The sequence below is a fragment of the Rhagoletis pomonella genome, unplaced genomic scaffold (assembly GCF_013731165.1).
Source record: "Rhagoletis pomonella isolate Grant_MI unplaced genomic scaffold, Rhpom_1.0 Rhpom_scaffold_00001, whole genome shotgun sequence".
NCBI classification, from domain to species: domain Eukaryota; kingdom Metazoa; phylum Arthropoda; class Insecta; order Diptera; family Tephritidae; genus Rhagoletis; species Rhagoletis pomonella.
Genome location: NW_023458555.1, coordinates 21,173,081 through 21,186,588, shown reverse-complemented (window position 1 = coordinate 21,186,588; position 13,508 = coordinate 21,173,081). Strand labels below are relative to the sequence as shown.

Here is a 13,508-nt window from a genome sequence, read left to right as displayed (position 1 = left end):
AAATTAAAAATATTTGACATTTTCGAGACCAAATAATTTGAAAATAATTCAAATCAGCTGCTCTACTGATACTACCTGTTCAATGTACCTTGAGCCTAGCCGTTAGGGTTTGTCGAATTAGCTTACACAGCTTGGTCGACTCTTTAATGTTGTCGTATTACTACAGAAGTCTTTATAAGAGCTTAATTTTGACGTATGAATTTGCCTCTCAATTTCTTCCGCATGATATAATATTCGAACCAGTGCTCTTATTTTCGCGCTATGATTGCCTTATACAGAAAAACAGCGTTTCACGACGGGACCGCACATATTCATACTTCCTCAAACAATCAATCAACCTTACAGGTTTTTGAACCCACAAATTTCCCACTACTCATACCGTTCGACACTTGACTGAGGAACTGATAATCCCAGCCGAAATTCGATGAACCAATGATCAGACAGATGTTACTCTTCCAAGACCATCGTTCCTTGAATGTGATCCGCCAGACGCAGAATCATCGTGTATTCGAATGAACGGTCCCATAAGGTGTCTAGTGTGAGGATCGTCAGGTTATAGGTATATGCGAAGAGGTATTGGGTGTTATGCGGACCTTGCCCATAAGCTATGCAGGTTGTTGTTGTTATAGCGGCCCCGCCTATTTCGGTTTGTCCATCAATCATTGTCGCCAAACTCATCCAACGGTAGGGCCAAGAAATGAACAGTTTAAACAGGGTTGGACTAAAGCGAGAGGGGTGTTAGTTGAGTGGGGTTGAGCTGGCATGCGAAATGATGGTTGGTGTTGTGCGGGGAATCTCCACATGCCGGATACTCAGTAGGCATTTTGGGGTCGAGTCTGTACAGGTAGCGGTTGAGATAGCTACAGTATCCAGACCGTAACTGGGCCAGAGTAATGCGCGTATCTCTTCGCAGTTGAAGCTCCGTGTCTGTCACAGGTTGTCAATGGGTTCCGATCGCGGTATTCATGGGCCGGTAGTCGACGATGGCTATACGAGTTTAATTCCATGGTTTTTGCCAATTTTTCTGAACGACCTGCCTAACCCTAAAGTTTTAGGGCTGTTTTCTCAAGTACATACATAGCTTTTAAAACTTATCTGCCCTCCAAACACATATTTTTTTGGAACGAAATTTGAGTTTGAAAAACAGATGATTTTTATCAAAAAAAGTTCGCCGCACACCCCTGTGTTTAAAGTATCTCAGTTCTTTTCATCCGAACGTACTACCCTAATGTAAATGCGAATTCTTTCTTAGTGATGGCATTGCCAATTCTGACATTTCCGCTTGAAGGATATCATTATAATTTGCTTGCAGTTTTTTGGGCTAGTATAGTCGTTCCTACCAACGTTAGGGATGAAGACGACGTCCCAGTAGTCTCCACGATTAATCTTAATTTCCTGTATTTTTTCAATGCTTACAACATATGTATGTTGATTTAGTATAAAACAGCCAATTGCCAACTCCAATTTTTATTTTATTTTGATACGAAATAAAGCCTGCTAACTCCTTTTTTTCATTTATGTATAACTTGAAAATTAACGAAAAAAACTTATTTTTTTGTAAGCTCAATAAATAGAGTATACAAAAGGTAATAAAAGGGTATCTTGAAATTTTGAAGGTAGTAGCACTAGAGCAGCTGATTTGTTTTTTTCCAAATTATTTGGTCCCTAAACTGTAAAATATTGTTAATTTGTTTTACAAAAATTCTTATTTGGGAAAATGTATTTGCATGTGAATCTTCACAAAAGTGATTGAAACCCAGCCCTTGGAACGTTTACTTAACTTAGGAGCATGAACGCTGATTAGTGGGCCCGGCAACCGACTTCCAAAAAAGGAGGAGGTTATCAGTTCGTCGGAATATTATTTTTTTTTTTATGTATGTTACCGCATAACTTTGGACTACGTCAACCGATTTGCATCGGAAAGGTAGTGTCTCAGAGGTGGTCCTATACTAATCTGGTTAAGATCCGATCAGTGGATCATGAGATATATATATTTATATATATTTTTATATGAGAGTTGAAGTCGGTTTTTATTTTGCTAAAAATTACTTAAGCCTTGGGTAGTGCGTAGTTATTATTTAATGATGTCTTTTCGCTCTACTGTAAAATTTTACGAAATGGAGTTAGCAGCTTTTACCGCGGTGGCGACGATATATTACCTGCATTTCTCCAAGTATTGTATGTAAATTATATTCACCTACATATGTACATATGTACATGTAGAAAATTTATGCTTTATCTAGTCTGTAGTTGATTTTTCTTTTTATTTCGAATTAGTTTGAATTTAGGGCTTAACTATTTTTACAATCAATATTGTCATTTTCAAAATGTCGGATTTTTTTTTTCAAATACACAGCTAAGTAGTAAGAAATCTTACTTTATAAAAAAAAATTGTAAACTTCAAAATAAGTTTGCTTAGTAATTTGTTAATAAATAAATACATATTCACACTTGCTTATGTAACAGTTGCAATAATTATCGAAACGCCTTCTAATATTTAAGTAGTTTTGTAGCAATTAGTTGCCTATTAAAATATATAGATACATAACTGCATAGTTTCAAAAAAAAAACATTTTAAAAATATATACAGACAGAGATAAACACACCTTTTTAAGTACATGCATATGTATATATGTAATCGTATTTAGTACTATTTTGAATTTTGCATATCCCACGTGAAGGCCAGTTGTTAAGCCAAGCTGATGATAATTATTAAAAATAAATAATATGTAAATGCAAAGAAATGTTTTTTAGTAAGTTGCGGACATTTTATAATTTTTTTTTTTGAGATGTGCTCGCTTTAAGTGCTTATAACAGTTTTAGGGATTTCGAAAAAAATGTTGTATGCGGTGTGGCAGCGATTACCAGTAAACATATTTTACAGTGGCAAAAAAAAGCATCAATAACGGTAAACAGCAAAAGTCGATTTTCTAGTTTTTTTCGACTTGCAAGTGCGACACTTGATTACCCTCACTTACTACTAAAACTATTGATGTTCGACAGTAAACCTTCTTAAACCTCTTTAGTTTAACATCAGTAGTGCAATATTTAATTTACCTTATTAATTTAATTAAATGAAAATTTTCAAATAGGTGGCAACCTTCCACACAATTTTTTCGGTTGCAAGCCTTCTTAAACCTCTTTCTTGTTTACAGCTATGTTGCAGCTCTGAATTTTTTTGTCCTATATTTTAATTTAGACCTCAAAGCAATACACCGGTGAAAACTGCATTCGATTCCATGCATTCGTTTTCGTGTCATGCGCATACAGACAGACAGACAGACAGCCAAAAATGCTGAAAATTCTTGATTTGGCTTCTGTTGCTCTAATAAATACCCATCATATTAATAACATAGATATTAAGGTGGACTTCCATCCATTCTTATGACGTCAAGTAGCCTGTTTGGCAGTGAATTATATAAACTTTGAATGTAATTATTTGGTACTGAAATGAATGCAGTCGCTATTGCATCGAAAAGTGTTGACATGGAGTCGTGCTGTATTTCGCAACAACTATCCCCACACATTAGGTGTGTACTCGCATTGAGCGGACAAAATTATCCAGCAGCAAAAATTCTGAGATTTTAGCAGCATTCGCTCTCAAAGAGACAAAATATCCACAAAAGTGCGAGAACAACAACAGTTGTGCTCACTTTTTCGTTGTATACTAGCATGAATAATAAAATTTGCAATAAATAACTCAAAAAGGCGATATTTTCTTTTGTTTATTTACAAACATGTGTTTGTAATCAGCTGATTTTCTTACTTGCAATTTTTGCTGGGAAAAATTTTTAAAGCAAAAATTTGCAGCTCTCTTTCATATTTTTCTCTCTCAATTTCCCCTACTTTGCAAGTTTTTTGGGTACAAGAAAGCCAAACCAGTAAAAGTTTTCGAAAACTTTTGATAGTTTTGGGTATGAGTGCACACTTACCACTTATAAACATGTATATTTTTGGCACTAAACCATTACCTCACTCTTCTTGCTGTGTTGTCCTGCTGAACAATCCATTCTTGGTTGGTAAATATTTCATCAAGGTTTAAAAATTACTGGGTCTCCAACAGCTGGCAATAAATACATATATGCATTTTGTCGACCATCAAAAACTCTAAATTTTTTTGCAGCGTAATAGCAAGTTAATGCCCATATCATCACCGAACCAACAAATCGCTCCGACTTTCTCAAATCGAATAAATTGTGCTGGAAACCACTCGGACCGTTCGAATTGAACTATTTTTCGTTAGGGAAAAATAACAGTTTTACAGTAATCACGCCAGCGTACGTTCAGTGGCGCTCACCTAAATAGCACACTTTTATTTTTTACAATATTCATTATGTTTTATGATAAATTTTTTTCGTTAACTTTAAAAAAAAAAGATATAGTAGATGCTATAACCAAAAACCATATAAGTAAAAGTTTAAAACTTTGTGTACAGTTGAGGAAAATTTCAAAAATTTCATAAAAATGTAATCAAAATTTTCAACTTTCTTCCATATAACGCATGAACAAAATCTATTTTCATATGGGAGAAAATACGCAACACCCTCGACAAAAAAAAAATTCACACAAATCTACGGGATTTTCTCAAATTTTCAAACCTGCAGATTGATTGGGCTATAAAACTGCATACCCAAAAAGTCTCTAAAAATTATGAAAAAAAGTTGAAATTTGTTTTGTGGCCCTTGCAGGTTACTAAAATAGCAGAAAAGAGTTAGTTACGGTAACCTGCGCAGATATTTAGAATGCCACCACAGGAAAATTGGGATGCCGATAGCTACCATTTACGCGTATAAGAATTTTGTTCATGGGTGCCACCCAAAAAAATACAGTGAAAATCCAAGCGAGGGCAATCAAGTGTCGTGCAGTGTATATTTTGAATAACCGTAACCGCGTACCTACACTGAACCCTCTGATAAATTACACGATAAAAAAAAAATAAAAATTAACACCTACCCAAACCATATCAAAGACACTTTATACATAAATACATTCTCGTAAGTACCTCTATACCTTTTGGCTTTCAATATAAATCAAAATCTCTTTAAAGCGCTTTAAAACAATTAGTGTTTGCATTTAAATGTAAAATACATACATTAATCTAAATTGAGTATGGGGCAGTTCTACGTTCAAAATAAAGACAAACACGAAAATTAAAAATTAAAAAAAACATATACATACATATATAGGGGTCGCTACCAGGGTCTGATTTTTTTTTTATTTATAAACTGCCCAAGTTATAGCCGGTTAAAAAATTGAGGAAAAATTATTAAAATTTAAATTAAAGAATTTAAAAAAAAACAGTAAAAAAGTTGACGAATTTTCGCGATCAAAATAAAAATTATTTTTTCAAACCCTGGTAGGGGGACTCCTAATATCTAAAGAAAGTTTTGAACTTTTCGTGGATGTTTTTATTTTGTATGTAGGACGCACACATATGTAATGTATGTATATATGTATCCATGTTTGTATTGAAAATATGCATTATATGTATATTAAAAAAAAAAGAATTGTATACTAATATTGTATCTATGTAATTATGATACATATATAAATTAATGATCAAATTATCGAAAAATTAAAAATAAGAATATGTATCATTGTGAAAAATCTAGCTTTGCATTTCCAATCAACAGCAAATTGTAGTCCCACACCCAACACTTATACTACATACACATTAGTTATTGCATAATTTACCTAGACCAAACACAAGGACAACGATCCAACAACAAATATATGTATACTACATACTATTTACGATATACTATTCAATTGTCACAATGCAAATTGCAATTCTTCAAAAAAGTTAATAACTTACAAAAAAATATATGCAAATTTTAAAAATATAACAAACGGCTTTTTATTTATCAAAGTTTAAGTTTAAGAGTTTAACATAAAAAAATAACTACCACTGCAGCTGTAGGAATTTAGTGGAAGGCTAGCCAAATTAATTAACAGTGGCCATAGTGAGTTCCTACTCTTCCATCCGCGTGCGCACAACTTGGGTAATCCATGCGCGAGATGCAGTTAACAAGCCGTGTCGGGAGCCCTGCTCACTTGGACACTCCGATTAAAAAAATTAAATAAAAATGTATCCAGTTTTTACAAACTTGCAGCGGAAAGTATTATTTATACTCTCGGATAAGACGAAGAGCAACAAAGCTTCTGGAGCTGACGGCTGTCAGCTGAGTTACGGTAGGGAGGGGTTGATAAGGTGCATGCACTAAATCCTATGTAGAATATGGTCGGCGCCCTGAGCTCGCAACAAGTTAGAGGATGGTTGACTTCTTTTTCGGTCGCATCTAACTATTTCCTTGTCAGACTTAGGTATGTGAGTACCACATGATAGCGATATCAAAGGAAACTGCGTGGTTAAGGAGGCGCACCGTCGACTCAGTCTGATGAAGAAAAGAGGAAGTGGGAGTCCCTTTGACTACATATGGACCTTTCTTGAGCAGAAGGTCCTCATGGTAGCGCAGCGAACGTTAGGCGAAAACTAGGGCATTAGCTACTGCAAGGTCCTTCTGGCCAGGGGCTGGGCCCGAGGAGGTCTAGAAATCTCCTTAGGCGTGTGAGCCTAATTGTAGTATTTGTATTGATAGTGCACAGCGCGATTAGTGGGACCAAATATCATATCGAATCAAATTCTAGCAACCGCAAATTACCAAGATTTTGCTAGACTGCGATTAAAACACCTGGAATCTCACCTTTTGATCAAGAGGAGCTTACCGATCGGTACTTGAGTACCTGTAAAGTTCTCTCTCGTCGTCCAAAATCACAGTATAAATCACTAATTATGCCCGTAAATAAATGACGCAGAAGAAAGGGCAATGACAACATCCGGCTCTTGCAGCGAATTAAAGTGTAGCGGCTCCACTGGCTTGGTCATGTCGTACGAATAGACACAAACGCTCTAGCCCTGAAAATTTTCGACATGGTACCGGCTGGTGGTAGCAGATGGAAAGGAAGGCCTTCTCAGCGATAGCAAAACAGGTGAAAAAGGACTTGGCCTCACTTGGCATTTCAAATTAGCGTCATTTGGCACAGAAAATAAATGATTGACGTGTGCTATTGGACTTGGTTAAATGCCAGCGCATCACTTGCTTTCAGGCGAAGGTTAAAGCCTCAAGAACCACTGCTCTTAACGGTATATAACCGCACCAGAGTTATCCACCTGTCACCTGTGAAGTCGTATCACTACCACTGGTCGAAACTCATCTGTATCGGGGAAATCATTTCTCTCTTCTTACAAGCGATTCAGTTTCTATATATCGAGCAAACAAGTAACTCCTGTTGGGATGCTACCTCAGGGGGGCACACATACTTGATATATGAAGTGAACTTTTTTCAGCGTATTTCAGTTGTGTCACAGGTGGCGAGTTTAATGAAGAACCCAGTCCTGTATCGCCACGCGATAGCAATAATGAGGTTTAAAAAACGAAAGACACCCGGAGCTAACTATATACCGGCTGAGCTTTTGAAAGCAGACGCCGAAGAGCTGGTAGAGCATTTGTACAAACTTTTTCAAGAAGGCAAATACAGCTGCGTGTGCCCAACTACTGCGGGATAAGTCTTCCCAACAATGCATATGAAGTTCTATGGGCGATACTACGTGAAAGTTTGGAGCGTTTTATAAAATAAATGATTGGATCATATCAGTGTGGGTTCAGACCTGGAAAATCCCCATAGACCAGATTCTCACAATACATACATATATATAATGGAAATGAACTTAGATACAAAAGGGTGTATGAATTAGCCCCCACTGAATTAACCCCCACCGGGCAAAATGACTTAAGCCCCACCAATTTTACAACGAAATTAAAAATGGCGGAAAGTGTGGCTAAAGTCATTTTCGTGGGGATTAATTCATTTTTTTTTAGTGGGGATTCTGTCATGTAAGAACCCCCACGTTTGGTGGGGATTAATTCATTTTGATGAGAAAAGTTTATAGTATCGCTTTTATTTAGTAAGATCTTCCTTGCGTTTATACGATTACTCTCTATTTGTTTCAATTTTTCCATATTCATTTTTAAGCAGAATACGCAGAACTGTTTTTAATAATCACTCTATTAAAATTGAATTGTCAAAGATTTTTCCTTTTACGAAAGGTTAAAATCACTAATAGTGCACATTTCGTAAAAGGAGAAACCATAATTTTGTAAATTATAAAATAATAGAAGGGAATTTTTCCTTTTACGAAAGGTTAAAATCACTAATAGTGCACATTTCGTAAAAGGAGAAACCATAATTTTGTAAATAATTCCTTTTTTTTCATGGGGATTCTGTCATGTAAGAACCCCCACGTTTGGTGGGGCTTAATTCATTTCGATTGGTGGGGATAAAATCATTTTCGTGGGGTTTAATTCATTTTTTTTTCGTGGGGATTCTGTCATTTTTGGTGGGGAAAGATTCACTGAGACATTGGTGGGGCTTAAGTCATTTTGCCCGGTGGGGGTTAATTCAGTGGGGGCTAATTCATACACCCGATACAAAATAGATAAGCGCCACACTTTCGTCAATTTTAAAACCACCTTTGATAACACTACGACGCCTTTTTTTGTGTATGAATTACATACATATCTGTATATGATCAAAAGAATGTTACTCATACGCCATGTACGAGCATGTATGAGTATGATCATTACGCAGTTTCATTTCACCATTCACAAATTTATTTATCAGTAGATTTTCTTCGTAAAAACTGATTTTACGCTTTATCTAAAAAAGGACATCATATCTTTAATTTTTATTTTTTTTCCCTGTTAAAGGTTGAATCTTTTTCATTTGCAATGCAAACCTAAAATGAAATTATCTTGAGAAAATGACTTGATCTAGAAAAACGGTATACATATCCGTAATTAAAACTCAGAATTGAGGCTACGTGTCGCGGCGTTTTTTTTTTTGTGATATTTCAGAACTTGAGATATTCCATTCAGTGTAATTGGAGCAACATTTGAAGTGAAGCTTCTTCAGCAGCGGTAGTGAATTGAAAAATCAACATGGCGAATGCCTCCTAAATGTACGCCTTAATATTGATACTGAATTAAAGAAACCTTTCACCGGCTTACTGATAAAATTTAGATTACGATTAATGCAAGGATAAAGGTAAAGAATAACGATAATAATAAAGATAAAGATAAAGAATAGGATGGAAATTAAATTGAAGATAGAAATAGAGAGATATATATCATGTCACCTCACCTTAATTTATTTAGAATTTCTATAGGGTTGCCACCTGTCTAAAAAATTATAAGCTCCGCACCGTTCATTTGATTTAAAAAAGTAAGGTGTCGAATGTAAGGCATTAGCCCTCCAGATAAGCATTCATGTTTTATTTTTTTGAATAAGGTTGCCACCTGTTGAGAAAATTACTATATTCAATACGAAGGAATCAGTTCTGCACCGTCACTGTCAAATAAAAAGACTTAGCCTACAGATGTACATTAATGTATTATTTTTCTGAGTACGGTGGCCACCTGTTTAAAAATTATAAGATCTTAACCGTTTGTTGGATTAAAAATGCCGTCGCATGTTCAAAAACTTTAATTTTTTTGAGTAGGATTGCCACCTATTTAAAAATTATTATATTATCCCTACATAATATAAAGCAAAGTCAAGATTTTTTTACCATTCTAATCTCGAAAACTACTGAACGGAGTAGGACGTGATTTTTTTAGTATAATCTGTTATCTTTAGTACTTGGATTTTCTATAGAGTTGCCATCTGCCAAAAAAGTTATAAGATTTGCACCCTTCACCGTTAGTTGGACTAAAAATTAGGCACCAACTGAAAGGAGATTATCTCCGGATGTGCAATAACCTTTTATTTTTTTTAGTAAGGTTGCCATTTATTTTTTAATTACTACCATACATATAATACGTTAAGTTAATTTTTGTGAATGACGTCAGATTTGCAAAGTTCGTTCAATTATAAAAAATGTGGTGTACAATGAAGGAGCGGGTCTTCAGATATTTATTACGGTATTAGTAGGGTTGCCCTTGTTCGAAAAATTATATGGCAAAGATATGGGCTGTTCGTTGAACTAAAAGTGACTTGTCAAATTAATAGACTTAGCCTCGAGATGTGTCATATGGTGTTATTTCTTTGAACAGAGTTGCCGCCTGGCTAAAAAATTATCAGACCCACACCGTTTGTTGCATTAAAAACATAAGATGTCAAATGAAAGGGTTTAACCACTAAGTGTGCAATAAGGCTATATGTTTTTGAATAGGGTTGCCACCTGCTTTCTCCAAATTCCTATATGTACATATAGTAATGGCCATATCTATAGCACCCCTTTTTAAAAGTGATATTGTTTGCCACTTATGTTTAATTATTCATTTTTGAGAATTTTCAATTAAAATACAAATGTTTTCGTCGAGCTTATTTAATTTATATCTTTTTTCAGCGAAACTGCGAAACATTTCTGAGGGTTTATTTATTTATTTAATAGCAAAATTAAATTTAGTTTCAAAAATGTCAATTTATGTACATACATATAGTATGTATGTATGTATTTTAATTAAACAAAATATTTAATCCATTTGTCCTTAGCAATTAATTACAACACCTAATAGACTATCAGAAAACTCACTGCAAGTCATCTTAAACTACATACATACATACATACACACAAACGTATCCAAAACTTTTATTACTATTGAAGTAATCCACCAAACACAAACTACGTACCCAACATGCGAAAATAATTCATACAAAACAATCAGTTATATTGCCTCAATCTCCTACTCTCATTTTCAGATATATGTAATCTTCATTACTTTTGCCTTGCAAAAGTAAACACTTAATTACCAGCACCATAAAGGCCATTAGTACGTGGAGCATCTTTATCATTGGAATGCACAACATCATTATGACCTTACCATGGTAAATCGAGCATTCGCATATTGCTGTTGCAATTGTCCCTGCTGCTGCTGCTGCTGCTGCTGCTGCTGTTGTTCTGTGGCTGCGGCCGGCTTCCTCACTACTACTATTCTTCACTAGCATTTGCCACAGTAGCACACGCTGGCTGGCCATTGTCTCCACCGACTCATCATCACGTTGTACTCGTCTTCCTTTTTTATTCGTCATCATTGCCGCTATTGCCACTGCGAGTTTCTTGCTGGTTATTGGCGCTAACGCCGTCGTCGTCAACGTCGAAGCGTCGACGTGTGCGCTGTAGTCGCTGTCGTTGTGCACATTGACAAAATCAGCAACAATTCGCAAATTTTCATTCAGTCGGATGCTGTGCGTGCCGGTGCAAGGACATTGTCGTTTCTATTGAATAGAACTGATTGTAGTAGTCGTTGTTTTTCTTTGAAAAACTTTTACTTTCTTCGCGGGTCGGTAGGCGGTTGGTTGTGTGTGTTCCTGATTTAAAATACTTCTCTTAAAATGATGTGTAGAAAATTGTGAAAAATTACGATCACGTGTGTACTGCGACTGGTTTGCGGAAATGTGTAACGAGAGGGCAATTTTCATTTTAAAATTGTGAAAAGGACTGAGTTGGCTTAAGGACGCTTATCGCAGCTTCCGCATTCGCCTGCTACCGATGAGTTGTTTTTTATGTGTGATAATTTGCGAATGTATGACATCAAAAATTTTACGCTTAAAATTAAAAAAAAAAAATTAAATAAATTAAGTACAATAAAAAAGGTATTACAAAACAAAATACAATTAAATAAAAAAATAACTGAAATTCGATATTTCTTATAATTAAGACTGAAACCCATAAATAGTAAAAGATAAAGAGATATACTAATATATTCAACAATTTTATTGAGCTAGATGCCATTTTTAATCAAATATGTTGTAGAATAAAAAATACTTTTGGAATTAAAAATATTTTTGGAATAAAAAAATAATAATAGAAATACATACATCTGATTTTTATAAATGGAAATAAGAATCATTTTGAATTTTTATAATAAAAATAAGCATTAAAAAATTATTTTCGGGATACCATTTTTGTTTTTAATTCCGAAAGTAACTCCTAATTATTTTTTAATAAATAAAAATCAAAAGTAATTTTTAATTTTAAATTTTTACAATAAAAATCACAAGGCGATTTATTAACATTTTTATTTTTATTTTTTATTCAAATTGATTTGGGAAAATGTTCTTTCCACATGTGCTGTCTCTTTTGAATTACGAAAAACAGCTGAAACAATTTTTCCCAAAAGAAGAAACGCTGCTCCTCCTCCTCGACTCGATTTTTGTCTTAAAAAATTTATTCCAAAAAAAGGCAAAAGAGATATTTTCCTTTAATTATTTAAATCTGAAATTTACAACAAGTAATTTTTAAGCAAAAAAACACAACCGACTTCAATTCTCATAAAGAATTTAGGATTACTGTTAATTTCTTTATGATCCAATGATCGGATCAAGACCAAATTAGTAGAGGCCGCCCTTGAGGTACCACCTTTCCGATGAAAAATTGGTTAACGTGATCCAAAGTTATGCGGTGTCATATGTACATAAAAAATAAAAATATTCCGACGAATTGATATCCTCCTCTTTTTTACAGTCGGTTAAAATGAACTATAATTTGTACGTGAAATTAAAAAAAAACGTAATTTGTACTAGGAACTAATTTAAAAAATGCAGCACGAGTAAGTCTAACTTATTTCTCGAAAGCGATTTGCGCTCTTTTAGTTGCAGTTACGCCTTGCAATTTTTCTTTCGAAAATGATCTCTGCAAATTTGCAAAAATTGCTTTTCGTATGTCTACACGGGAATGTACCCAAATTTTTTTAAATCGATTTTTTTTGCGGTTTAAAAAATTTAATTGTTGCAAACCCTGATAGCGTTTTAGTTTTTTTTTTTGGGATTTAAAACAATTTAATTTTTTCAAACCCTGGTAGTGTAACCTAATTTTTTTAAATGTTTTTAAAAAAAAACAGCGTGGATCTCCGGTGTGCCAGTGCGTATGAGTGATAACTTCACTACTAAATTGCCCTCGTTGCCACTGTGCTTCCATCTTGTATTAGGTGCGTTTGAACGCTTTCTCCTACGCTAATGCACTCAACGAACAAACCTTATAATTCATTAATTTTAATGCGTTGCTCATTTTTTTCTGAAAAGTACTAGTAATAGCAGAAAACATAAAGAGATGTGCATTAAGGCGTAGCACGAAAAAAAAGTTTCACGTGTGTTAGTTTGTTTTGATGCGTTTCTTAGATCATGAAAAGCTATGTAAAGAAAAACATTTAAACTTTTTTTCTCATAATTTTTTGAGAGCTTTAGATTTATGGTATAAAAATAAAAAGCAAGGGATCTTATTTCCAAAATTAAAGACAAAAAACACTTTTAATAACCAGAGAGACCTTTTCGGCGACATAGAGATTTCAAAAATCGGACATCTAATAAGAAAGTTATAGCAAAAAACCCAATTCAGCTGTTTTAGCGGGTGTCTAAAAGAAAAATGTTGCACCTAAAATCTTCTCTCGATATAAGTCTTTAAATAAAACTGACACAACACGCCTAATTTGTTTTTCTTTCGTATGTCG

The 13,508-nt window shown here is 34.4% G+C and overlaps 1 protein-coding gene across 1 annotated transcript in view; it reads left to right on the top strand.

The window, feature by feature from the left end:
• Window positions 1–7,431, top strand: part of LOC118740320 (relaxin receptor 2-like) — a 34,906-nt gene extending 27,475 nt beyond the window's left edge. The window contains exon 8 of the mRNA XM_036471846.1: window positions 7,359–7,431. Coding sequence (XP_036327739.1) covers window positions 7,359–7,431 — 73 coding nt within the window. The remainder of the gene's footprint in view (window positions 1–7,358) is intronic.
• The last annotated feature ends 6,077 nt before the right edge of the window (window positions 7,432–13,508 follow it).